At 38.2% G+C, this 26,082-nt stretch overlaps 1 protein-coding gene across 4 annotated transcripts in view; it reads right to left on the bottom strand.

Moving 5' to 3' along the window:
- Window positions 1-7,743: 7,743 nt before the first annotated feature.
- Window positions 7,744-26,082, bottom strand: part of LOC135224331 (serine incorporator 1-like) — a 45,120-nt gene continuing 26,781 nt past the window's right edge. For 2 of the 4 annotated variants that reach the window (XM_064263230.1, XM_064263229.1), the window contains 4 exons: window positions 24,896-25,043; window positions 22,712-22,765; window positions 11,034-11,236; window positions 7,744-9,317 (listed from right to left, as the gene is read on the bottom strand). In XM_064263230.1, the coding sequence (XP_064119300.1) occupies window positions 9,234-9,317; window positions 11,034-11,236; window positions 22,712-22,765; window positions 24,896-25,043 (489 nt within the window). In that variant the 3' untranslated portion in view covers window positions 7,744-9,233. The remainder of the gene's footprint in view (window positions 9,318-11,033; window positions 11,237-22,711; window positions 22,766-24,895; window positions 25,044-26,082) is intronic. The other 2 variants (XM_064263232.1, XM_064263231.1) reach the window with 1 other exon arrangement.

A 26,082-nucleotide genomic window follows, 5' to 3' on the forward strand; every position in this document is an offset into this window, starting at 1 on the left:
TATCTGTGGTATTTATTTAATACAAATATTTATTTTTTACATATAAATAACAGTCATCTGCAGGCCCATAATAATCCGGTCATATTATTATTTTGTCAAGCAAGCAACAGACTTTTATTATAGTACTCGCTTTAGCTTTTGTTTACGAGATGAACATTAATGTAGCGGTGGCTGCAAGACTGGCACTGTAAAGTAGTATGTAAGTTATCATTATTAGATTTATTGCTGTAAAATGTCTATGTACATAACATTTGTTAAATAGAGTAATACGCACCCATTTAGTAGATAGTAATACATATGTAATATATACGCTATAGTCAGAGTACAGTTCACAATAATTGCGCTATAGCCTACTTGGTTTGTTTTATCGAAACAGGACTACCTTCTTTTGGTTTCAACTGACTTTCATACAAATGAAATCATAGATACATTTTTGTATTATCAGTTTTAGGAATGAATATTGTTGTTACTATTTCGTACATTTCCATTCTCTCAAGAATATTATGAATAAATATAAGAGCAAACTAGACCAAAAAAATAATCACCTAGCATTAATGTAAAGAAAACAAGAGAAATGAAAAATTAGTGCGATTTTGAATTTTTTTATCGTTAATGTTTAATTAGTAAGTGTTTAGCGAATTTTTTGGGTTTAGTGAGTAAGCGTTTAGTGAATGTTTATGAGTAAGTGTTTGATGAATGTTTAGTTTAGGGTTTAGTGACTATTCAATGTGTCAGTATTCAGTGAATGTTTACTGAGTCTTTAAGGTTTACTGAATGTTATTGAATGTTTATTGTGTGAGTATTCAATGAATGTTTTGTCTTTAGGGTTTTAGTGAATGTTTCGTGAATGTTAAGTGAGCGTTTAGTGAATGTCTTGTGAATGTTATTAGTGTCTAAGTAATCAGTGAGTGTTTAGGGTTTAGTGAATGTTTAGTGTGTAAGTATTCTGTGAATGTTTTGGAGGTGAGTTCTTTAGGTTTCAGTTATTAAAGTTTTGTGATTGGTTTTGTGTGGTGAATGTTTCTTTAGTAGGTATTCAGTGAGTGTTTAGTGAATGTCTTGTGAATGTTAGTGTTTAGCAAATGTTTGGTGTGTACCTAAGTGTTTATTGAGTTTTTAATGAGTGGATGTTCATTCACTATTTAGTATTTAATAAGTATTTAGGGTTTGGTAAGCATTTAATATTTGAGTGCTTAGGGTTTAGTGAGTCTTTAGTGTTTAATTAATGTTTAGGATTAAGTGAGTGTTTAGTGAATGTTTACCGAGTGTTTGGGGTATAATGAGTATTTAGTGAGTTTAGCGTTTTAAGTGTTTAGTGAGGATTTAGTGTATAGTGAGTGTTAGGTATTCAGTGTGTTTAGTGTTATTGAGTGTGAGTGTGTGTGTGTGTGTGTGTATGTGTATGTAAATGTGAGTGCTTACTGAGTGGAAGTGCATTGTGAATGTTAGTGTTTAGTGATTGTACTACATTACTGTTTAGTTAGTGCTTCGCTACTGTATGCAAAGAAAGTCCTGTCATTTACACAGGAACCATTTATGCTTGACACTGCGTAGGTCCAAGAGCAGATGTTTAGGCCTTGACCACAATGGTTGGAGTGCTTAGTCCTGTGAAATTGGGTCAAAAGATAATAATAATAATAATAATAATAATAATAATAATAATAATAATAATAATAATAAAGATTAAAAAAATAATAGTAATAAATATAGTACTAAGAGCTGGACTGAGACCTTTCAATATGGCCTCCCGAAGTCACACTTGGCAGGGAGATCGCTACCCCAGTGACTGACGCCCTATGCCTTGCACTCAGCTGACATATTTGCACTTTCGGTTGTCCGATTTTTATGACTGTGTTGGGGACGCATTATAAATCATATTAGCAATGGTAAATACATTGAACAGACGCGAGGATATAACATTTCTGACCATATTACCAGTATTCAACGATGCCATAGTATAAAATTACAAAGCCTTGGTGTTCTCCTTCCTCATTTTAACCATAGTGTGAGTTCAGTATTTAACCTTTCCTCTCATGTACTGTCAAAACGAGAAGAGTTCTTGTTATCTCTTGGATTGGACTTCTGCATGCCTTGTTACAAACCAAACTACAACAGGTTTTTTCTCCCTTTAGAATCATTATTTCACAGGTTAAAAAATCAGCCTTTTAATGTTGATATTAGTAAATTACAGTCGCAACTATCGGATATTACTCAACAGGCATTTAGAAAATTGACGACTAATTGGACACCTTTCTTTAAGAAAACTGACTTAGATATTCTGAAAAATCTGGCAAAAAATGAAAAATTGATCATTACTAAACCTGATAAGGGTAAGGGCACTGTCATCTTGAACAAAGAAGATTATGTTAATAAAATGGAGTCTATTCTGAGGGACGAAAGCAAGTTTCAGAAAATTGGTAAACCTGAATGTAAACATATTTAAAATTGAAGACAAAATCAATAGATTTTTAAAAGAACTTAATACTAAGAATGTCATTAGCAAAGACACTTATGAAGATCTATATTGTTCAGGTACATCGTTTGGAGTCCTTTACGGTCTACCTCAAAACACACAAAGAAGGGAATCCCAATGAGACCAATATTGTCATCAATTCATGCTCCGAATACAAACTAGCTAAATACCTAGTTCCTTTACTAGAACCATTTACTTATAATCAACATACCTTGAAAAACTCCGAAGAATTCAAATCATATGTTTTATGTCAAGACTCTGACGTATATATGACCAGTTACGATGTTGAATCTTTATTTACAAATGTCCCAGTAGAAGAAACAATCGAGGTTATTTTAGATAAAATTTTTAATTGAACCTAATGACACTTATTTTAACTATGATCGTTGTTTTTTTAAGAATTGTTGCAATTAGCAGTGCTGGACACTGCCTTTATTTTAATGATCATCTTTATAAACAGGTTGACGGAATGGCAATGGGATCACCTCTCGGTTCCCACGTTTTCCAACATTTCATGTGCTCCCTGGAGGAGGACATGTTGGAAAATTGCCCCCTTGGTTTTTTATCCTCTTGTGTATAAAACGGTTTGTCGATGACACCTTTGTTCTTTTCAAATCAGCTTTCCATGCTGATCAATTTCTCTCGTACATCAATGAATTACATCCTAATATCAAGTTTACATTAGAGAGAGAGGAAAATGATCGATGTTTTGGTTTTTCGAAGAGGTGATAGTTTTAACAACTTCGTTTTTAGAAAAAAGACGTTCTCCGGTCTGGTTCAAACTTTTAGAGTGCTTGTTTTTATAATTTTAAACTTAATTCAATTTTTACCTTGCTCCATCGAGCTTACACTCTAACCTCTTCCTGGGATTTGTATGATAAAGAAATATTGTTCCTGTTTAAATATTTTTCCGATAACTGGTTTCCCTCACATGTTTTCTTCAAACATTGCAAAAATTTTCTAAATAAGAAATTATCGGACTCCCCTTCCATAAGCACTGTTCCACGAAAGAAACTATATGCCAGTATTCCATACATCCAAGACGACAAATTTAGAAGGAATCTCAAGTCTGCAATTGAAAAACACTATAATACTTTCGTTAGGGGGGAGGGGTGTGGTCCTCCTCACACACGTCGCTATCAGGAACGCTTCTTGGGTGGTATTAAGGGGAGGCTTTTCCTCGAGGATGAGCAGCGCTTCTAAGAGACGCAGATGTCGTGGGTCAGGTGCTCTCCCGATGATCTTAATATTCCTGACGATGTCGTCTCTCGTGATGTTTCTGCGGTGTACTACAAGGGCGTGCTGCCTAATGGCGCCCTCCTGGGCGTGGCAGGAAATCCTCTTCGCCAACTTCTGATTCGTCTTCTTGGCGACTACAGTTTACACCAAAGCTACGAACCTCGGACTTTGTCTGAATGGTGATAGCGAGTGTCCTGCACGGTTCAAGACCACCACCGTCAGGGCCTTCGTCAGGAGGGCCCTCTCGCACTGTTCGACGTGGCAGGACACGCACCTCGAACTCGACCGAGCATCCCAGATGCTAATTAACAATGGGTACTCGAACAAACTCGTAAACCGAGAAACTCGAGCCGCCCTTGACAAGTGGTACATGACGGAGGAAGAGAGAAGGAACATTCCGCCCCGGAGGATATCAAACTTTTCTATAAAGCCTTCATGCACCACCAATACAAGGAGGAAGAAGCAGCCATGAAGAAAATAATAGAGGAACACGTCCGGCCCATGGAGGAAGGAAAGAGAGTGTCCCTCATTATTTACTACAAGAATCGGCGTACGAAAGACTTCCTGATGAAGAACAACCCCTCCCCACCGGTAGGAGACCCCCTGAAGCAGTCCAACGTCGTCTACCGATACGTATGCCCCGCCCAAGGATGCCCTGGGATTTACATCGGCATGACGACGATGCGCCTGTCGAAGAGGATTTCCTATAGAAAGTAGACCAGGCCTAGTAAGTCTCATACATAGTTTTTTATATAGTTATGATGGAATTGTTGAAGTGAAATATTCCATACTTCAATAGGAGTTTTAAAAAATAACTGCGGCAGTAATTCTTATCCTGAAATTTCACAATATTTCTTGAATTTTTTGTCTTTTATATTTTATAAGGCTCACGAATTTCAGATAATTACCATATTTCTATGATAGATTTTCAAGATATATCATTTCAAGGTGTCCCATCTCTCCCATCCAATCGTAGGTTATGTCTGTCAGGAGAAAACCACCCACTAAAGTGTCTGACATTAACATCGCGGCATTCTAGGGTATGCTGTGCTATTGTTGTACAAATTTTACTTGGTATCTCCAATGTTGGATGCAGATCCTGTCTCCCCCTCCCTACTAGTGGTGGGATGTCTGTCAGGGGGTAACTACCCACTAAAATGTCTGTCATTACCACTGCAGTACTTTAAGATGTGCAGTGCTATTGTGGTACAAAGTTTACCAGGTATCTCCAATGTTGGATGCAGATCCTGTCTTCCCCTCCCCCTCCCCACTTGTTGTGGGGTGTCTGTCAGGGGGTAACCACCCACTAAAATGTCTGGCATTACTATCACAGCATTCTAGGATATGAAGTGCCATTGTAGTACAAATTTTACTTGGTATCTCCAGTGTTGGATGCACCTCCTGTCTTCCCCTCCCCCTCCCCACTTGTTGTGGGGTGTCTGTCAGGGGGAAACCACCACTACAATGTCTGGCATTACCATCACAGCATTCTAGGATATGAATTGCTATTGTAGTATAAATTTTACTTGGTATCTCCAGTGTTGGTTGCACATCCTGTTTCCCCCTCCCCACTTGTTGTGGGGCATCTGTCAGGGGGAAACCACCCACTAAAATGTCTGTCATTACCACCACAGTATTCTAGGATGTGCAGTGCTATTGTGGTGTAAATTCTACTTGTTTTCCCCTAAATTGGATCTAGATCCAATTAACCCCCCCTTTTTCAGTGCGGCTGTCAGGGGGAACCCATCCTCCAGAATTCTGTCACTGGTCATTCCGTAATCGGTAGTCTACAGATATATTATATACTAGTTTCATATGGTATCCCATATACTGTATCTAGACCCACATTCTAACAAGCAATTAGTGGTGCTTGTTAAGTAAGCTACCCAAATATTTTTGGCAGACGGTCTGTTTCACAGTTTACAAGTCTACTCCTAAATACTAGTAGGGGTTACAGTCGGTATCTCGTTCGTTGTACCACAATGGTCTGGGCTGCCGCTCTATTTGCACCCTCCCTTTGGTTTGTGTGATTCACAGGATGATCTACAGGTTAATGATCACCCCGAATCTCAAAATGATCCTGGTGGCTCTCAAGTTGCCACATGCTGTCTGGTATCTGGACCTGCTAGCTTTACTTTCCAAGGCTCCGAGAGAAATTCCCCCGGCACAACCTGCTGTGTCAACTACACGTAGAACGGTACCACCAGTCAGTAAGGGACCGTATTTCTTCATGGCTGGAGACTATCCAGCATCTCATGCAACCAAGAAGCTTTTCTCACCGCACAGTGACAGAGATGTCTTGGATATCTTTGCCAGTCCTCTGCAGTGAAATACCAGGGGAAAAGGGCTGTCTCCTGTGTTTGGTGTGGTAGATGGGGTCTCTCTCTGGTCAGAGCTACTGTTCAGCAAGTAACGGACTTCCTCACCTTTCTTCGCCAAGAGAAGCTTTTCTGTCTCAGCTGTTAAGGGCTATAGGGCTGCCCTCTGACCCTCAAGACAGTTTTCTTGCTTGCCTGGACATCGGCAAAGAGAGTTGGACTTTCCTTCAACATCGAACACTCGAGGGGATGGGGATCAGTTATGCTTGATTTCATAGTGAAGACTTGGTTCCTGACAACGATCCCCCTCCCATGAGGACACTGCTGTGGATGATCCAGACGAAATTGCTACTCTTTCCTGTTATTCTACAGTACTATCTTGAGAGAACTTGACTTCTCCAGCCTGGGTGTCTGCGACTCTTTGTTAGTACTGGCTTGACCAAGAAAGGTGTCCAAGGACACAGTCTCTTTTTGGCTTCATGAAATTATCAAGCGGGCATTACTTTACAGCTGGCGAGGACAACTACTGTACTTTCTGAGCAAGAGCTTGTGAATTCAGGCATTGGTCCGTCCCCCCTTATTCAGAAAGGATGTCAGTTAAACAGTTTGTTTGTTTTGGAACTGAAGGTGGGGGTGTGGTTGTACCAGACCACCTTCACTTCCTTCTACCTTCGGGACATTGCCCAAGTATCCTTAGACACTTTTTCCTCGAGTCCTGTGAAGGCTGCTCAGCAAGCTGTGTAGCTTACCCAGCTCCTTTCAAAGAACAGGTAGCATCTTGAGTAAGGTGTTTGGTTATGAAGTGGTGTACGAGTGACTGGCTTCTTCCCCTTCCTCTTTTACCATCCTAAACCCTCTCCCTGCGGGCAGAGGGTAGGTGGCGGCCATCGCATGCTGGAACTGGCGACTGATGCAGGGGAGTGTCACATAACAGTATCCATTCTATTATCTTAGTGTAGCTGTATAGATCATCCTAGCCCTTTTTCAATTGATATTGCTTTCCATTCATTTGACAAGGGCCAGAAATCTGAGAGTTGAACATGCAGTTCTACACTTCGTACAGTGTCAAGAGTCACAGTACTCTGCCTTGATTTACTTAACCAGGAAAAGGTCTCGAGAAGAGGACCCTGGTGTGGCAAACCACCAGTCAGGTCAGACTTACTCAGATTCCTCCATTCAAGGAACTTATGTAAATTTACATGACTGATGGTTTGTATATTGTGAAGGAACAAATAATTTTTTTTTACATAATTTCTGTTTTCTTAACCTGAGGTCTACAGTTAACAGTTATATGCCCACCCTATTCCAATACCTGGGCCGAAAGGCAAAGTGAATGCTTAGGCGGGACTCCTGCTAGTCAGATGGTAATTAACTGCCCAACCACCTATTTTAAAGGTTAAATGGCCAATTCCAGCTGCACTTTACATATTTCTATATAAAGACCTCAGGTTCATATAGACAGGTTGAAATTTACTGGCTGTTCTTCACCTGTCCTGGCAAACTTTCCAAATAATTTTACTTTGTTCTTTTGTCCTTTCAGTCTCAGTCTCTTGCCTCCATACCTGGTCATACATTATATTCTTTAACAGTTCCAGGCAAAAGTAGAATGCACTCCCTAATACAATACATGTTAGGGAGAATAAACTTTTTTTTTTTTCCAACCTCCATAGAAATAAGCCAAATATGTAATCCCTGGAATTTAAAACAATCATGTACAGTATTATCACATTTATTAACTACAGATAATAATATACAATTGAGTAAAATGTGAAATAAGAATTACAGAATGTTAAAAAGTTATCACAGGGGGAAATTTTTCATCCAATTGTTAAGTACTAACACCACCGAGTACTTCCTCATAATCAAGATACGTACTTCAATACCTACTATGTACCTTTATCAAAGTTAATTCATTTTCTTTACACAAAAAGTGCTGAGAAAACAAAATTTCTCTGAAAATTCTGCTTTCAATGTCAGCAAGGACCTGTCATGTAAGTATGACAGCTTTCTGTAATTTTTTGCACAACGGTTATACACTAAATGAAGCCATGCATGCCACAAAACTTGAAAAAACTCAATTTCATAATCTGAATGTTAAGAAACTCATTTTAGTACTATTTTTTTAGTCATGCACGTCAGTGATCAAACATTCATTTTGATCTACAGCATGGCACGTCATAATACAGTAGCGACACAATAACTCCTAAAAATTACCATTATATATTTAAATACATTTACCTTATAGAAGTGAATGAACAAACTATAACCACAACTGGTTATATTACAAGGGAATTAAAGGATAAGATGACTATATATTGAAAAACAAGCAGTTACATAAACTACAATATTGTAAAAATCAAACCTACACTTAACTTTGGTAATTACCTGTTCCATTAAAAAGATATGCATGATAACACAAAGATATTCTACACCACTTCATAATTTATTTCCCACTGTTATACTATTTAGCCAAGCCTTTATACACTGGCAACACAAAATATAGTATGGTACCATACAAAGGAACAAAAAAGCTACAAGACACTAAACAAGGCAGTTGTTACTCTCACAATTATTTCAGTGATATGAGGACTATGACAAGCTGAAATATCTAAGCTTTCCAAACCACCTGCTAAAATCTATAACAATATCTTGCTTAGTTTCCCACATCATTTTCATCTTAGTCTCACTTACAAAATATACTCTTAATGACCAAACTCCTCCCCTAAAGTAAAATCCAATTACCAGTAACAATCTGTACCAATCAGATCTATGCTGTAGTGTACACAGAGTATTCATATACTACATCCAAGGAGTTCTCATACTAGACAGCTACATAGTTTTGCCTTAGTCATATAAATTACAAAAATTTCTGCCTTTCCTTGAAATGTTTCATTAAGAGCAGCATTTACTTCAAAAGAGGTTGAGGCCTGAATCTAACCAACTCTTAAAGTATGCCAACACAGTTCAAGTAAAATATCACTGCTTATAGTTACAAATTTGTGACTTGCACAAAGGCAAATAAAAAAAATTTTGGTTGAAACTTCATAGCTTAATGATATCCAAAGAAAGTGTTAACAACCCTCACTGTTGACATCACAGATAACAGAACATATTATAAATCATGTAGTTACCACACTTTTTGTTTGATGGAATCATGACACTGCTTGGCTAAATTTAAAGAAAGCAGTTGTTCTCATCCTGGTTTAACTGAAGTCCCTGTTGGATAGAATAAGGGGTGCCACCAGGGTCCAAGAATACAAGAAGAGGCAAATCCAGCTGGATACAATCTGAAAATAGAAAAACCAGACTTTTAGCAGGCTACACAAAATCAATGCGGAAAAAAAAATTACTTATCATGTGGTGAGGTGTATGTTTTGAAAGGGAAAGATTTTAGAAACTAACAATAATCAACCATGTAATTTTAAACTTTTCTGAATCATAGTACAAGAATTGTTTTTTTCTATGAATAAAAAAAAAAAAATTATACTTGATACATTTCATCATCCTCATCATCATCACTGTTTCCAACACTGAAAGAAACGGGGCAACTGTGAAATTCCACACTCGTCTTTCCCGTGCTTTATCTTCCAATTATCTCCAACTACCTTTTTTCATAATTCTCATCAAAGCAGGTCTTGGTCTTTGAATATTTGGTACCCACAGGGTCCAGCTGACATTATCACACTATTTTCCAAGAGGTCGTGAGATATATCCAAGTCATCTACATCTGATTTTCTACATTACCTCATCTACATAGTTAATTTGATTTATGATCTCTAAAACTGGTGTTGCAACATATCTACATAAGCAACTTCATAATTTTCCTTATGGTATCATTTCTAACTATCCTGCTATCTGACTCTATACAAACTTTACTAGATTATAATCTTACTTTTGCATGCATTTTCAATCTACTATTTGGAACTGAATTAGATTGAAAATTCATGCTATCCATTGTCTGATTTGCTTTTTAAGTAAAATCTTGATACATATAAAATAGCATTTTAGGTAAAATCTTGATACACATATATCTCAATTATTGTGTCCTTTGTTAATATCTTAATTTTTTTCTTTCAGCATCCATACTTCAAAAGTTGTCCAAGTGAGCTCAAGGGCCCCTCACATGAAGCAAAAGCTGAAGTTCTTCAAAACTGAAAGAGATGACTATTTCAATAAATGCCATTCCCTTTAGCCTATGTGTATAGTTTGAAAATTATGCAGAGATGACTATTTCAATAAATGCCATTCCCTTTAGCCTATGTGTATAGTTTGAAAATTATGCACTTCAGACTGCATGGGTTGAAAATGCTCATAATACTGGACCAACTTGGTTTCTGGACTGAATGCTGAAATGACAAATTTTCTAAGACAATTTGTACTTTTCATAGCTACAAACCTTCTGTCTTAATAGAATAATTTCTAATGCCTAGCTGGATACGGTTAAATCGCAAATGAAAGCAAGGAATCTTGTGAGATCTGGCAATGCATATGTATATCGGGTGATGAGTGGTCAAGGACCACGCACCCACACCACACCGTCAGTCTTTCCTTAACTGCTTGGACGAGAGTTGTGGCTGACCTCTATCGGCCTTTACCCATTACATTGCCCGTTTCACTTGTTTTAGTGTGCCCTCTAACCTCAATAGTTTTTAAGATCTAAAGCCAGACAGAAAAAGTATGGCTGGACACTGATGTTGAAGCATAGTAAATCAACACTGCTGTCTGACATCCGGTTGCTGGAATTGTCCTATTGCACCTCCTCACCATCACTCCACAAATCATAATCTACACCGTCTCATCAATGGACTTGCCTACCCAATATGAATTTTTACAGGTGTATAGTATTTAAAACAATGGTTAGTAGCAATGTATGAACAGATTAATATATCTGCAAAAAATATTATAAAATTTACCCTAAATATACTCTACTGATCTTGATGACTTAAATTTTATTTCCTTAAATATTTCTATCACAACCTGCATATGAGGAAGCACTACTTTACCTTCACCCAAACAGCTGCCATATTGCTTGAGAGAGTACTCAAGTCTGAATTGCTTGGAGTAAACCAGTTTGTAAGGGTCATCATGACATACAGAGTAGCCAGTCCAAACATTGTGTGGAAGAATGACCAAGAGTAGGCTACTCCATCATCCTCATTATCCCACACATGATGATTGTCACCAGATTCAGGATCACCACTGGCACCTTAGATTGAAAAAAAAAAATAGAAAACATTTAATAATACTACAACATGTATGTCAAACTACCTATTTAATAAAATATTTACTTCTTGAGGTAAATCTATTCAGATGCAGTAGTTAATTGGTAACTCTCATAACTAGTATAGTGAAGGGAGAAAATAAACTAGAATTAAATACAATGTGGCATATATATTCTTAACAAATGCTTGTAGAATTTAAACTAATTGCATTTTCTAAAGTTCAATATACACATAATCATATGAACATCACTTGTCCTCCAAAACCTTGAGATGAACACGGCGAGTACATGACCCCTATATTTATCATTAATCATGGTTCAACTGGAATGGACTGGGTATACTGAATTATATGTGGTATTTAGCTCTAATACTTTAACCTACAACAAAATAACACAAGAAAACAATACTAGTTGTAGACATGCCTCTCTAAATGTTACATGATAGCACTCCCGATTACTATTACTAGATCAGTGGTAAATCCATAAAACCTCAAATTATATTAACCCTCTTACGCCGAAGCCCTAAAAATCAAACCTCTCCTGTATGCCGGCGCCGTGGTTTGGTGAGCGCGGAAGCGGAAAAAATAATTTTTTCAAAAAATCACAGCGTGCTTAGTTTTGAAGATTAAGAGTTCATTTTTGGCTCATTTTTTTTTCATTGCCTGAAGTTTAGTATGCAATCATCAGAAAGGAAAAATAATATCATTATCATATGTAAATAATGCGATATATGGTAGCAAAAAAAAAAAAAAACATCATAGATAATTGTCATTCAAATCACGCTGTGCAAAAAACAAAAAAACGGTCAAAGCTAACGAGTTACTTTTTTTTTCGTTGTATTGTACACTAAACTGCAATCCTTTTGATATAATAAACATAGTAAAACAACAATAAAAAGCAACACCGGAAAAATATTATCACAAAATGATGTACGAATTCGTAACGCGCGGACGTAAAAAAATGTTATTTTAAAAAATTCACCGTGATTCTAAATATTGTTCTAGAGACTTCCAATTTGTTTCAAAATTAAGACAAATGATTGAATATTACGATACTGTAAGAGTTTTAGATTAGAATTGCAGATTCGACCCATTTCGGACGAGTTAAATTTGACCGAATGTCGAAATTTTTATATATATATTTTTATATATGCACATATTTTGGAGATAGAAAAAGCTACAACCTTCATTATTTTTTATTGTATTCTTCATGAATTTGCGCACATTTTGATATATGAAATTCTATAAAAAGGCTAATATGAAAAGGAGCAAATATTAGGATAATGTGATGTACGTATTTCGGAGACTTGCGGCCGCGAATCGGCGCGCGGAGTGAAGGTAAATATATTTTTCAAAAATTCACCATAAATCACAATATTGTTTTAGAGACTTCAAATTTGTTTCAAAATGAAGAAAAATGACGGAATATTACTAGGCCATAAGAGCTTTAGCTTACAATTGCGTTTTTCAACTATTTCGGTAGAGTCAAATTTGACCGAACGTGGTTTTTTTTTTCTATTTATCGTGATTTATATGCAAATATTTCAAAAAAAGAGAAAAGCTACAACTTTCAATAATTTTTAGTTGTATTCTACATGAAATTGCGCACATTTTCATATATAAAACTTTATGTAACAGCTAATTTTAAATGGTGCAAACATTTCGACAATCGCACAAAAAAATTCTATTTTTCAGGAAGAGTTACCACGCGAACGTAAGGAAAATGTGTTTTTTTTTTTTTTTCATAAATTCACCATATCGAAATATTGTGCTAGAGACTTCCAAGTCATTGCAAAATGAAGGTAAATGATTGAATATTACTAGAATATAAGAGTTTAGCTTACAATTGCGTTTTTCGACATTTCGGTAGAGTCAAAGTTGACCGAAAAGTTGAAATTTTTGCACTTAACGTTATTTATTTGAAAATATTTCGAAACTGATAAAGCTACAACCATGGGTTGTTTTTGGTTGTATTGTGCATTAAATTTCCCACATTTCCATATATAAAAACTTTATGTAACGGCAAATTTAAAAGGGTGCAAACATTATGGACAATCGCACGAAAAAATTTATCGGAAGAGTTATCGCACGAACGTAAGGAAGAAGTTTTTTCATAAATTCACCATAAATCGAAATATTGTGTAGAGACGTCCAATTTGTTGCAAAATGAAGGCAAATGATTGAATATTACTATAATATAAGAATTTTAGCTTACAATTGCGTTTCTCGACCATTTCTGAGGAGTCAAAGTTGACCGAAGGTTGAAATTTTTGCACTTATCGTTATTTATATGAAAATATTTCAAAACTGATAAAAGCTACAATCATGAGTATTTTTTGGTTGTATTTTACATGAAATTGCACACATTTTCATATATAATACTTCATGTAAAGGATAATTTAAAATGGTGCAAAAATTATGTCAAAGTGACAAAATAATTTCAGAGATGTGTCACTGATACTTTTTAGTGCGATAAGAAAGAAATTCGCGCTTGCGCGCCTGCGTAGCGATTGTAAACAAAACAACGCCTTGATCCGTGAACTCCCAGCATCCCCCAAGGCGCGTGATACAAAAGTTTTCGGCTGGTAGGCCTATAAGTATTTTTCCGCGAATTTTTAAAAAAAACTTAAAAAAACTTCTTTGAGCCGACGTATGATACGTCCAATCGGCATACGGGAGACATTTTGACTCGACGTTTAATACGTCCAATCGGCGTAAGAGGGTTAATACCATTCAAAACCATAACAGTTGAGTATTTCATTTTTACCAAAGGCCTGCTCGGCTCTTTGTTTTTTCAGCATAGAATATAGGAGTTTACCAGTCAGCTCTTGGTTCCTATCATTTCTTTAAAAAAAAAAAATTTAAAAAAAAAAAAAAAAAAAAAAAATGCTGGCTTTAAAGGAAATGACATTTTCATGATAAATGGAATTTTTATTCTAAAATTAATATAATAATACTTACCTGTATAATTTATCTAGCCCTAAATCCCCAAAAACCGCACCAAAATTTACCACATTGGCAACCCTGGTTACCTCCTATTCTGTCCGCCAGTGGCAACACTGTCGTTGACAGATACGAAAAACCTTCCCTCAAATCAGTTGTGATAGGCAGATCGTGGGGTAGGATGGGTGGGACTAGATAAATTATACAGGTAAGTATTATTAATATTAATTTTAGAATAAAAATTCCATATTAATAAACATTACCTTAATATAATTTATCCAGCCCGATTAACCACATTGAAAAGGAGGAGGGAATCTGAATACAATTTCCCCTTCGGACAGAATAGGAGAAAACAATCAAAGAAATATATATCATAGGCAGTCAAAACTCAACCCAAGGTCAAAGATACTAACAACTCAAAGTCTCCTACCATAATGCCACCAACTGCGGTAGCACAGGACAAGGAGTAAGTGCATAGTCAGTCCGTCTGTACTAAGTCAGGTGCCCGACCAGGTGACCAGTCAGACGAATTGCGGACAGCAAAGGCTGCACCCTGAAGACTATCAAGCACTATTCTTTCCCTAAAGGATGAGTGTCTGGACTGTCTGGGCGATTCAAAGCTAAGCAAACCTTGGGGGTGTATCAACGCAACCCGAAGTCGCCAGCAACGAATCGGCTCATGAGCAACTCCTAACTCGAGGCTTTCTGGTGCCAAGAGAAAGAGCGCGGAGCAAAAAGGCGATTCAGTCCCGAAGGACGAATGCCTGACAGTCCAACCTGGTCTCGTGTTACACGATCATCGGGGGTGTATCAACGCAACCGACTTCGTCAACAAGAAACTCAGGGCTACTAAATGTCGCCTGATCTCACACGAGTGTCTGACTCCGAGAAGACAGGTGAGACAAAAAGTAGATGGTGAGCGAGTCACCAGATGACAGCAGACGATCCATCGACTAATTCCCTGTCCAGGACAGTGGAAGAAGCAGGAGTCGTCAGGACAATCGAACCAGTGGCTAGTCCTAGGTCAGCATCGACTCTTGGGAGAAGCGTAGTCGCCAGTGCCGACAACCCAGTGGCTGGACCATTTCACACTGAAAATGGAAGCGGCATGAGTTGCCAAGCAGTCAGTCCTTGTCATCAAAAACACCTAAATACCAAACTGCCCTAATTCCCATTATAACTACGTCAAAAACTGCCATGGATTATAATACAAAAACAAAAAATATATACAACAAAACAAAAATTAATGAATAATATACAGGTAGCAACCAAACGTAAAACAGGAAGACTACCTAATTCTCCTGTCTGACGACCTGTCTGCCATCACCAACGGGCCCAAAGAACGAAGGTCGCCTAAAACTAGAGAAATATCCTCAAGTAAAAAGAGGCAAAAACAGAATTAGAACGCCAAGTCGCCGCCTCAAGCACCTTGGCGACTGAGACGTTCTTCCATAAAAGCTACTGATGTAGCAACTGCTCTAATACTGTGTGCTCTCGGCGTCTGGTCTTCCCCAGCAGCCGAACCACCAGTTTTAACGATCAGATCTCTAAGAAAAAAGGATACACCATTCTTTGAAATAGGTCTCTTGACATTCGGGGTGAAACAAACAGATGACGGGGACGACCCTGAATGTCCTTCGTGCGGCGTAAATAACATGAGCGCGCCCTAACAGGGCAAAGAACTAATTCCTCATTTAAATTACCAACAAAGTCGACCAGCGACTTCAGTACGAAAGACCTGGGAATGGGATTATCAGACGATTCAGTCTTTGCGACAAATTCAGGAAGGTATGACAAAATCATGTCTTGTCCAGATCTGGCAACCAGAAAAGAGAGTGCTTGCAGTTCACCCACCCTCTTGGCTGTAGCCAGTGAGACAAGGAAGAGTGTCTTAGAGAGAGGTCCCTAAATTTGGCAGAATTCAGAGGCTCAAACGGAGGGAACCTTAAGGCTTGAAGGACTTTGTTAACGTCCCATGTCGGAGGCGAACACTGCGGCCTGGGTCGAGATAGGGAAAAAGATCGAAGTAAATCTCTAATGACATAAGATGAAGAGATCTCAGGAAGCCTTGCCTTAAAAACATAGGAAAGCATAGACCTATAACCTTAATGCACGAAGGTGACAGGGCCCTGTCATGATGTAAATGAACTAAAAACTCTGCTACTTTCGGTAAGGAAGGTCTAGAAATTGAATGTCCTTGAGACTTACACCAACGTCTGTAAACCGACCATTTAGCCTGATAATTTACTCTGGTTGATTGCCGCCTGGCAAGAGCCAACTGTCGCGCCACTCTGGAGGAGAACCCTTCGTGCTTGGAGAACCTCCTGACAGTCTCCAGGCATGAAGATGAAGCATGTGGAGCCTCTGATGGAACCGATGAAAATGGGGTTGTTTGAGAAGATCTGGTCTCTCTGGCAGGCGAATGGGGGTTCCACCAGTGCTTCCAGAAGGTCGGGAAACCACTCTTTCTGTGGCCAGAAGGGGGCGATCAAGGTGAGATCCAGACGCTTGGTTGCCCTCACTTTGTTGAGGACTGACCTCACCAGAGAGAACGGAGGAAAAGCATAGGCTTGAAGTCCCTCCCAGTCCTGCAAAAGAGAGTCTGTCCCGGCATCTCGAGGAGTCTGGTAAGGGGCGAAGAATATCTGGCACCGAAAATTCAGTGGGGTGGCAAACAGATCGACTGTGACAGGCCATTTCTTCCTGAGGCTGTCGAAGACTTCCTGGCAAAGTGTCCACTCCGACCCTTGAACTTCGTTCGGTCTCGACAAGGCGTCTGCTAAGACGTTGTGAAGGCCCAGGATAAACTGAGGGACCAACGTAATCCCCCCTGTCTTCTGCCCAACACAGGATTGATCGGGCTTCTTGAGTGAGAAGACCCAACTGTGTGCTGCCTTGTTTCTCAAGTACGAGACTGCTGTGGTGTTGTCGACAAGAATCGCGACAACCGACTCCAACAGTTGTTCCTGAAATGAAAGAAGGCCTAGGTACACTGCCCTCAGTTCCCTCCAATTTATTGACATGCTCCTCTCCTCCTCTAACCAAAGGCCCGAAGCGGCTTCGGAGCCCAGGTGTGCGCCCCAACCTTGATCCGAGGCGTCTGACCAAAACATTAGGTCCGGAGGAACCGAAAGAAGAGATGTCCCTGACTTGAGGCGGTGAACTTGCATCCACCAACGGAGATCCTTCTGACATTGTGGAGAAGAGGCGACTATCGTGTCCTCGGACACGAAATCCCATGACTGGCGAAGTGTCGACTGAAGGGACCTCATTCTGAGACGACCTCCGGGAACCAGTTGGATGAGGGATGACAAATGGCCCAGGAGAGGAGAGACCTCCAAAGAGAAACTGGCTGCGTTACGGAGGACAAAAATTCTTCGATCAGACTCAGAAGCTTGTCTATCCGTTTCTGAGCGGGAGACCCTCAAAATCTGGGAATTCAAAACAATCCCCAGATAAGTCATGATCTGGCAAGGGATTAGATTGGACTTGTCGAAGTTGACACGAATGCCCAACTCGACACAAAGAGACAGAACTATCTCCCTCGACCGGAGACATTTCTCTAGAGATTCGGCCTGGACTAGCCAATCGTCCAGATACCGAAGCATCCTTACGTTTAACTGATGCAGACAGAATAGCTGAAACAGGAGCCATCACCCGAGAAAAGACCTGTGGAGCAGTGGTGAGGCCGAAACAAAGGGTCTTGAACTGGAAAACAAAACTCCCGAGTCCATGAAAAACCGAAGGTAAGGGTTCCTGCTTCTTGGATGGATGGGGGATTTGCAGATAAGCATCCTGCAGATCGATGGAAATCATCCAGTCCCCCCTCCTGACGGATGAAAGAACAGTCTGGACCGTCTCCATCCTGAACTTGGACTTTAGAATGAACTTGTTCAAAACCGAAAGATCTATGATGGGCGCCAGGCACCCGAGGCCTTTAGAACTACAAACATCGAGAGAAAAACCCGGGAGAAGGAGGAGCTCGCTCTATGGCATCCTTCTCCAAGAGGGCCGAAAGCTCCTTCTCCAAGGCTTGACCCCTGATTGAGTGAGGGGAATAACTGCTGAACTCGAGAGGACGATTGGAAAGTGGAGGTCTGGAAACAAAAGGGATCTCGTAACCTTCCTTCAGGACCTCCACCACCCAAGCATCCACCGCTCTCCCCTGCCAAGACTGACCAATGGCGGGAGAGACAAGCTCCTACTGCGGTTCTCCAGGCGAGGTGATGACTTCTACTTCCGAAAATTCTTACACAGAGACAAGGAAGAAGAAGAAGAAGAAGGTCCTCCTGGAGGTTGAGCTCTTTCTCTGCCCTTAGAGCCACGCCAAGAACCTCTCCCGCGTTTCAAAGGGTGAGCACCAGAGGATGAAGAAGAGGCAACCAGCAAGCTGAGATGTACTCTGGAAAAAAGAAGCCAGAAGGAGGTTGTTGGGCTGGAGCAGAAGGTACAGATCTGGTCCTAAACATACGCTTACTCCTTGAAGGAACGGGAGGAAGACCAGAGGAAAAAGCTCTTGATAAGGCCCAGTGAGCTTGGGAAGAGGCATCACCTTGATGTTCCTTCAAAACCTCAGAAAGCACAGAAATATCGAAAAGAAAATCGCCAAAAGGAGAAGAGGACAACAGACGGGTTCTCTGAATCTCCGATACAGAGGAGGGTAACTGCAACAAATACAGGTTACGCCTTAGAGAAACAAGAAAGGCCTGCATTGAAGCAGCAAGCTCATTCTGATGTACAGAAGCGATTGAAATGGATGAGCAGAATTTCTCAAAAAGAGGAGCATCAGGAGGAACAAACCCGGAGTCCTTGATATACATTAAAAGCCCTCCGAGGACCCACATATTGAAGGATTGAGCTTCTTGTAAGGAGCTCATAACAGCCTCCATAGCAATAAAATCTTCAATTGAGACAGAGACCGAAGCCTTAGAAGGCAAGGGTTGACTTGAAAGTCGGACAAAATCAGGATTTGGCTTGGGGGGTCGAGAGAATGAAGAATCATCCGCCACCTGGTAAACTCCTCTCCGGTGTCGTAGAAGAGAAGAGAGCTTCCTCTTCCCTTCCCCGATCACCTTCGAAAGTTTAGCGGCAACGTCCGCCCTCACTCTCGCGAACCTCTGGCAAAGGGAAAACATAAAAATTCCCGTGACCGGGAAGGACCGTCAAGAAAAATCCCTTCTGTAATACAACGAGGCGGAGGCTGCTTCTGCTCTTTAGGCCTCGCCTGAGGAAGAAAACTCAAAATTAAATCAAAAAGTTTCTTGAATTCTACATCATGACATCCATTCGAGGAAAACATCAATATCACACGAATCCGCGTCATCATCATCATCATCGTCAGATCCTAACTTAGAAACTTCCTCTGAAGTAAAATCCTGACGACTAGCTATCTTAGGTCTGACACTAATATCCCTCCCCCCTTCTCCTAAATAAGCGCCCTTTGGCACTGTTACGGGACTAACAGGGGACACGTTGGGTAAAGATTCGTTAGGCACCTGCCCGGACCGGACCCCCCTAGGCCTTCGCCACGACGGGGTTCACAAGCCGGGGTATCTGTCGCACCGTTACCCATGGTGGCTGTCGACAGGTACCTGACGAGGAGCTGAAAATGAATCTAAAAGTGTTAGACATTCTAGTAAAGGCTTCTTGAAAATTCTCTGACAGATTGTTAAACTTAGCAGAAATATCTCTATCTAGACTAAGCTGTAATTTCTTAAAATTCTGTTTCCAGGTAGTTTCCATTGCCAAAATCTTCGAATCTACATCAGAAATAACTTCACTAATTACCGTTGTACAGGGGGCAAAGCATCAATTAATTCGGAGTCGGAGTCGTACGATACCGAAACCGAAGAGCCAGAATCATGAGCGCCCAAGTCAAAGAATTCGTTAGATACAGTTCTAGCAATCGATTTCTTTTTCTCCTTAACCGATCTTTTACGCTGCAAGATTGTTTGGCGTTTCATATAAGCAGTCATATCCTCGTCAGACCAGGGCTTACATACGTCACAACGAGAAGTCAAGTCACAAACCTGTCCACGACAAGAGCTACAAATGTCATGTGGTTCATACTCCCTGCTACTCATCCTTGTCCCACAAACCGGGCAGTTCCTGATGTTGCTGGCAGAAGGAAGCATCGTAATTTCTTGGTAATCCATTGTAGAATTGGACAGGTCAGTAGTTCCGGGTCGCGCAAAAGTTCGTAATTTAAGATAAGAACCACTACAGAAATCAAAGTTAATTCACTATTTCGTGATGTAATGCGTGAGTGGTAATTCATATAAAGTCTCATTTAACAAATAATGAAAGCTTTAAAGGCACAAAAATGTTTAAGGAAATTTATAAAGAGCGGCCGTGATGTAAACAACACGGGCGCTCGTTAACAACTGATTTGAGGAAGGTTTTTCGTATCTGTCAACGACAGTGTTGCCAACTGGCGGACAGAATAGGAGGTAACAGGGTTGCCAATGTGGTAAATTTTGGTGCGGTTTTTGGGGATTTAGGGCTGGATAAATTAAATTATTATTAAGGTAATGTTTATTAATATAAAGTTTTATATATATTTACTAAGTAATTACATGGCTATAAGGATAGTGGTTGAAAACCTTATAGCTATGTAATTACTTGGTAAGTTACTTATTTTTATGATAAAATAAAGTTCTATTTATACTTACCAAGTAATTATAAGGTTTTCAACCACTAACCTTAGAGCTATGTATAATTACTTGGTAAGTTACTTTTATAAAAACTAGTAATAATGGGGACTGGTATTCCTGAGAAATTCAAAATTCAAAATTAAAACATAAATAAATAAAACAAGCAAGCAAGGATATTTTGGTGATTACCTGCACACTCTAAAAAGTACTTTTCATGCATCCCATAGGTTAATTAATATTTATTTTTACGTGTTCTGTCCCAAAAGATGAGGGTATAAGATCATTTCGAGTTCTTTAACAAATTGTTTCATGTTACGGTCTCTGTTACATGCATTAGACAGTGAGCACTGTAATTATATCCACTGAGTTAATCATGAAAAACCTGTTCTCTGTCAAGTTGACATTTGAATAGATTTATTTTCTTGATAAATTTTAGTGTCAGTTATGTTGCTGCGTGTCTTTTTTCCTATACTACTAAGCAGTTGTCTGGCTTCTAATGCAAAGACCTCTGTACAGGCTTTGTCTTCATGGACTAGAGGTTCAAGTGGGCTAGATTCCAGTTCATGAAGTAATTTAAGGCTATGGAGTCATAGTACCATACCAGAAATAAACAAGCAGTAAATAATGAATTCAGACATACAAGCAGAAGACTGTTGAACTTTAAAGAGAACTTTTTTCTTTAAAGGGGGAAAGTAAGCATGATAACCTGACAGAAACAAACTAGAAATTATGAAGCTTAATATTTAACTTGTCATGATCTTCAATAAAAACTGTAAGTTAATTCAACCCCATGGGCACAGTGAACATTGGAATCTGCTAAAGTTCTGGTCACAAAAATCTCCAGGCACAATAGTTGGTACACAAAACTAAATCAAAAACAAAGTAATGAAAAAGGAACAGTCCAAGAAAACAAATTTAAACGTAAAGTAATGAAAAAGGAACATTCCAAGAGAGAAGGTAAATAAAAAGGGAAAAAGATAAAAAAAAGCTGCACTAAATAAAATGCACTCTCAATTACATGTGCAGTACTTGTTAGTGATTTATCCAGACTATAGTAATAGCATTTATCCAATAAGTTAAATTATAGTTCCAGGTACATCCACGAAGTATTTCATAAAAAAGTAAGTGAAGCCCTACAGTCAACTAGCAAACTGTTAACACCACTGCAGAGAACTAGACCCAATCAAAAAAAGTACAACCAAAGAATTAGGAAGAACAGGCCTGGATTATGACACACAAGCAAAAGAGAAAAACTTCACTAAAATGTTAAAAGTCTACATGACCCAAGCACAAGCTACAGAATCCTTTAATTTATGCTAATAACTAGATGCAGTTCTCAATCCTAAGAAACCTACACTAAATAAAACTCTAAATACATAATATTAAACCAAAGAAGTAATAATCACCAATGCATACCAACTGTTCCCAAAAACCTTGTCATGCAAATGCCATTCCAAAGCTATTACATACACAAAATCTAATCTCCTAGTGAAAGAAAAGTTAATGTACTATAACTTCTGATCTGCAATGTTAAGCTCTGATATTTTGTCTTGGAAATTATGCTACTCTAAATTCTAGTCTACAACAAATGCAATTCCCATTTAAGGCAAATTACATATCCATTTCATGGAACATTTAAACGAGTGATTATGCTCAAATTATAATACTTATGGAACAGCAAGCTTGGTGTATGGTATATAATACAAAAGACTCGGGTGAAAAAAGATTATACGTATATGTAGTAACCATGTGAATATAAAAGCAAGTAGTCTAGCATTCAAATCAAATCCATATTAAAGCAATTAGCTCTGGCAGAACACCAATATGAAAAGCTTTGGAAAAAAGAAATGGAATCTCCTGTTTACCTTGAACCACTTCATTGGTCACAAGAGGAATGTCCCCAAGGCTCCTACGGTTAGCTGCGTGTAAAGCATCAACACGCATATTAATTTATGTTGAACCATAACTGAGAAACTAAAAACATAAGTTTGCTTTTATTCCATAATACATAAGAAAGCACATATGCCAAGAACAAAGCATTACTACTTCTGAAGAGTGGGCTCACATAAGCCAAAAATTTCAGTTACAAAAATATTCTGCCTGAAAGGTCATCATCCTAATGGCTCAGTTATAATTTGTGCTTTGCTGTCTTTAAGCATCATTAATAACAAAATTAATGAAGAACAGTCAGGAATAACAATAACATTAATGAAGAACAGTTAGGAAAAATGAGAAATATTTAAGCCCTGATACCAAGAGTTCGCATACATTTATTATGCAAGTTTGATTAATTTCAATAATGTCTAGTCTGATGACCAGCACCGGAAGAAGCTACAAATGAGCGCAAAACACGGGGCCCTGGGAGCTGCTTTGAGCTGATAACATAAGTGCTATGCACTGATGATATGGTGGTAATTTTAAAAGATAGAACAATGGAAGAGAGGAATGAAAACTTATGTTTGCAAACCATAGCTTATGGTCGCTGGAAAGGAAGCCAAGGAAAAAGTGTTGAAAAATATAACAAAATAAAGAGGTGAATCCTAAACTGTGTACCAAATGTAACAGATAGTCGCACAATGTACTCATTATTACAAAATGTACGTAGATTACAAAACTTTTGATGCACAAATAGTGCTGCGAGACAGGGGCACTGAGAACCATGTATCCCAACTGGAAATATCACTGAATATTAATGTATCTTACAAGTAAATAGGAAGAAGCGTTACTGCATGAAAAATTTTAATTCAGACACATTACATTCTACTCTCAAACAAGGATTGAAAAAAAAAAAAAAAAAAAAAAACTTCATGATAGGTACAAGCATTATCTATTATGACTTGGGGCCCAGAATACTTTAAAGACAGCCTAAACTACTTCAAGTTTCCGAAAAAACACTTCAAAGCTCCACCTAAAAAATAAGATCAAGCAAAAGTAAAGGTGCTACTGTGTAAAACGCCGTTATATCTCGATGTGCGAAAATTCATGCACTGAATTTAAGACATTAACTCTTATGTATAGTATGTTCCATGAAAATGATGTTTGGTCATTATACACTTTACCCAGTAAAAGATAAATAAATTATTTGTAGATGACTTTCTTTGAAATACCTATCATAACTGCACAGTAAAACAATAAGAAGTAATAATCAATAGTTAACCACAAAAATATACAAGCACACACTTTTGGGTTTCTTGAGATACACTGTGACATGAGAATTTTTGACAAATTCAGTTGATTACAGAATTATAAGAGAGATTTGAAATGTATAATGATTTGCATCATTAAGAACCCAAAAGCAAGACTGCTGGAATGATGAATAAAAAGAAGGGTAAAAATTAGTCATTTTAACCCTTTCTGGTTTTACCAACTCAAAAATTCACAGCTGGTGACAAGTGCATCCCATATGTTCTTACTCAGCATAAATCACTATGAGCAATTATTATTATACATATTTCTTTCAGATAAATCACTGCTTTTGGCTCAGTCTTCCCAAGACAAGATCTGTACATCATACAGAGGCTGCCACTGACCAATATATTTCTGATGAATTTTCTATTATTTTAGATTTTAAATCACTGGAATCTAAACATCATAAGACTGGAGGACTTATTTAATGACATTTGATTCTGAAAGGATGGAAGCAAAAAGAACATAAGCCTTAAATAAATTGAAGCATGCAGCGCTGGAAGGTAATATGTGAAAGAATACTGTAAAGGGAAAATGGGCAAAAGAAAAAAATAGATATGCACCCTACGCCCTATGAAATACCATACACCAAATACTAGTTGTTACTTTCCCAAGATAGGTATTCTAATCTATACAACACTAAAAAGATCAAAACTGACACAACAATTAGGACAAGGTTCTAAACTTTGAAAACCAAAAGAGTCATTTTATAAATCCTTCAAGTTGCAGGGTTTATAAAAGACTTGTTAAAATTATCAGAAAACACTAATCACTAAACTCAAAAACAATTTCTATAGATGACATAAGTTCTAACCAGTGAGCCAAATTAAAAAAAACATAAGTTGAAATAAAAGGACACTTACTGTTATCATCTTTCAAGAGAACTTTGTCAGACATTGTCAGACGTGATGCTTGGGAATTGGAGGCAGTGCGCATGGATGAGTAGAGGACACAGAAGAACCAGATGATCAAGGAAGCAATGCTCTCGCCATCAAAAGCAGGTTCATCATTCTGAAAGAATTAAAATGTAATTATCTACCCATTATTTGATAAGGTATAACTACTACAGATTAAGGATGGAAAAAATCATGAAATTCAATGACCATTAATTACGGAAGTACACAAATTTTAAAATCTAATTTCCCTTCAATAATAAAAAAATATACATGTCCTTCAATTTCTAAAACTTATTCAAATCATGTTCAAAACACAGGCACAGAACATATAAAAATATATCTAATCTCCTTTCATTACTGAAACTTACTCAAATCATGTTCAAACAGAGGCATCGAATATATGAAGATAAGAAATTGCAATAGCCACAATGCCCACTTATTATCAAAGGATTAGAAAATTTTTAAACCTACCAAAATACTTGCTAAGCTACAACAAAAACCAGGATGAAGAAAACATAATTATTCTGATGTACCGTACTTTGATATCCACCCATATTAAAATTGATGTTCAATGTTAGGCAAGTATGTTCTCATAGTTCACTAAATTTCCCATAGTATTACTTGGACAAGAATTTGCAAAATAAATACAAGAAGTCATAAAATAATTGCAAGTTACCTTACTGTAGGCTACTACATACGATTCCATAGTGACTTGAGATAATTTTAGTTATTATCTTTTGAAAAATACTTAATCATCTGCCAATTTCTAGCAGTAGTCAATTCAAGACTACAAATGTTATGTTTATATGTTTCATATATTCATCCAGTCACTAACAGCCAAATTAATATAAATAGAACAAACCAAAAAGGCCACTACCAACTACAAAAGTTTTAACATACATAATGGCCTTATGTTAAAGTGAAAAGTAAGAGCTAAGAAAAGAGATGAATAGAACATGTTGATGCAAATGCATATATATAAGAAATGACAGTAGAGCACTTTCAAATAATACTTCAGTTCTTAAATGTATAAGCCTGTATACCCATAATGCTACCAACAGACTGTTCCAAAGGGGGTGGAAGAAACCATGCCTAGTATTTGGCAGCATGACAGAATAAGGACGTTGATGCTCTGTGAAATGAAAATCCCCACC

The sequence above is a fragment of the Macrobrachium nipponense genome, chromosome 12 (genome assembly GCF_015104395.2).
Source record: "Macrobrachium nipponense isolate FS-2020 chromosome 12, ASM1510439v2, whole genome shotgun sequence".
Taxonomy (NCBI): domain Eukaryota; kingdom Metazoa; phylum Arthropoda; class Malacostraca; order Decapoda; family Palaemonidae; genus Macrobrachium; species Macrobrachium nipponense.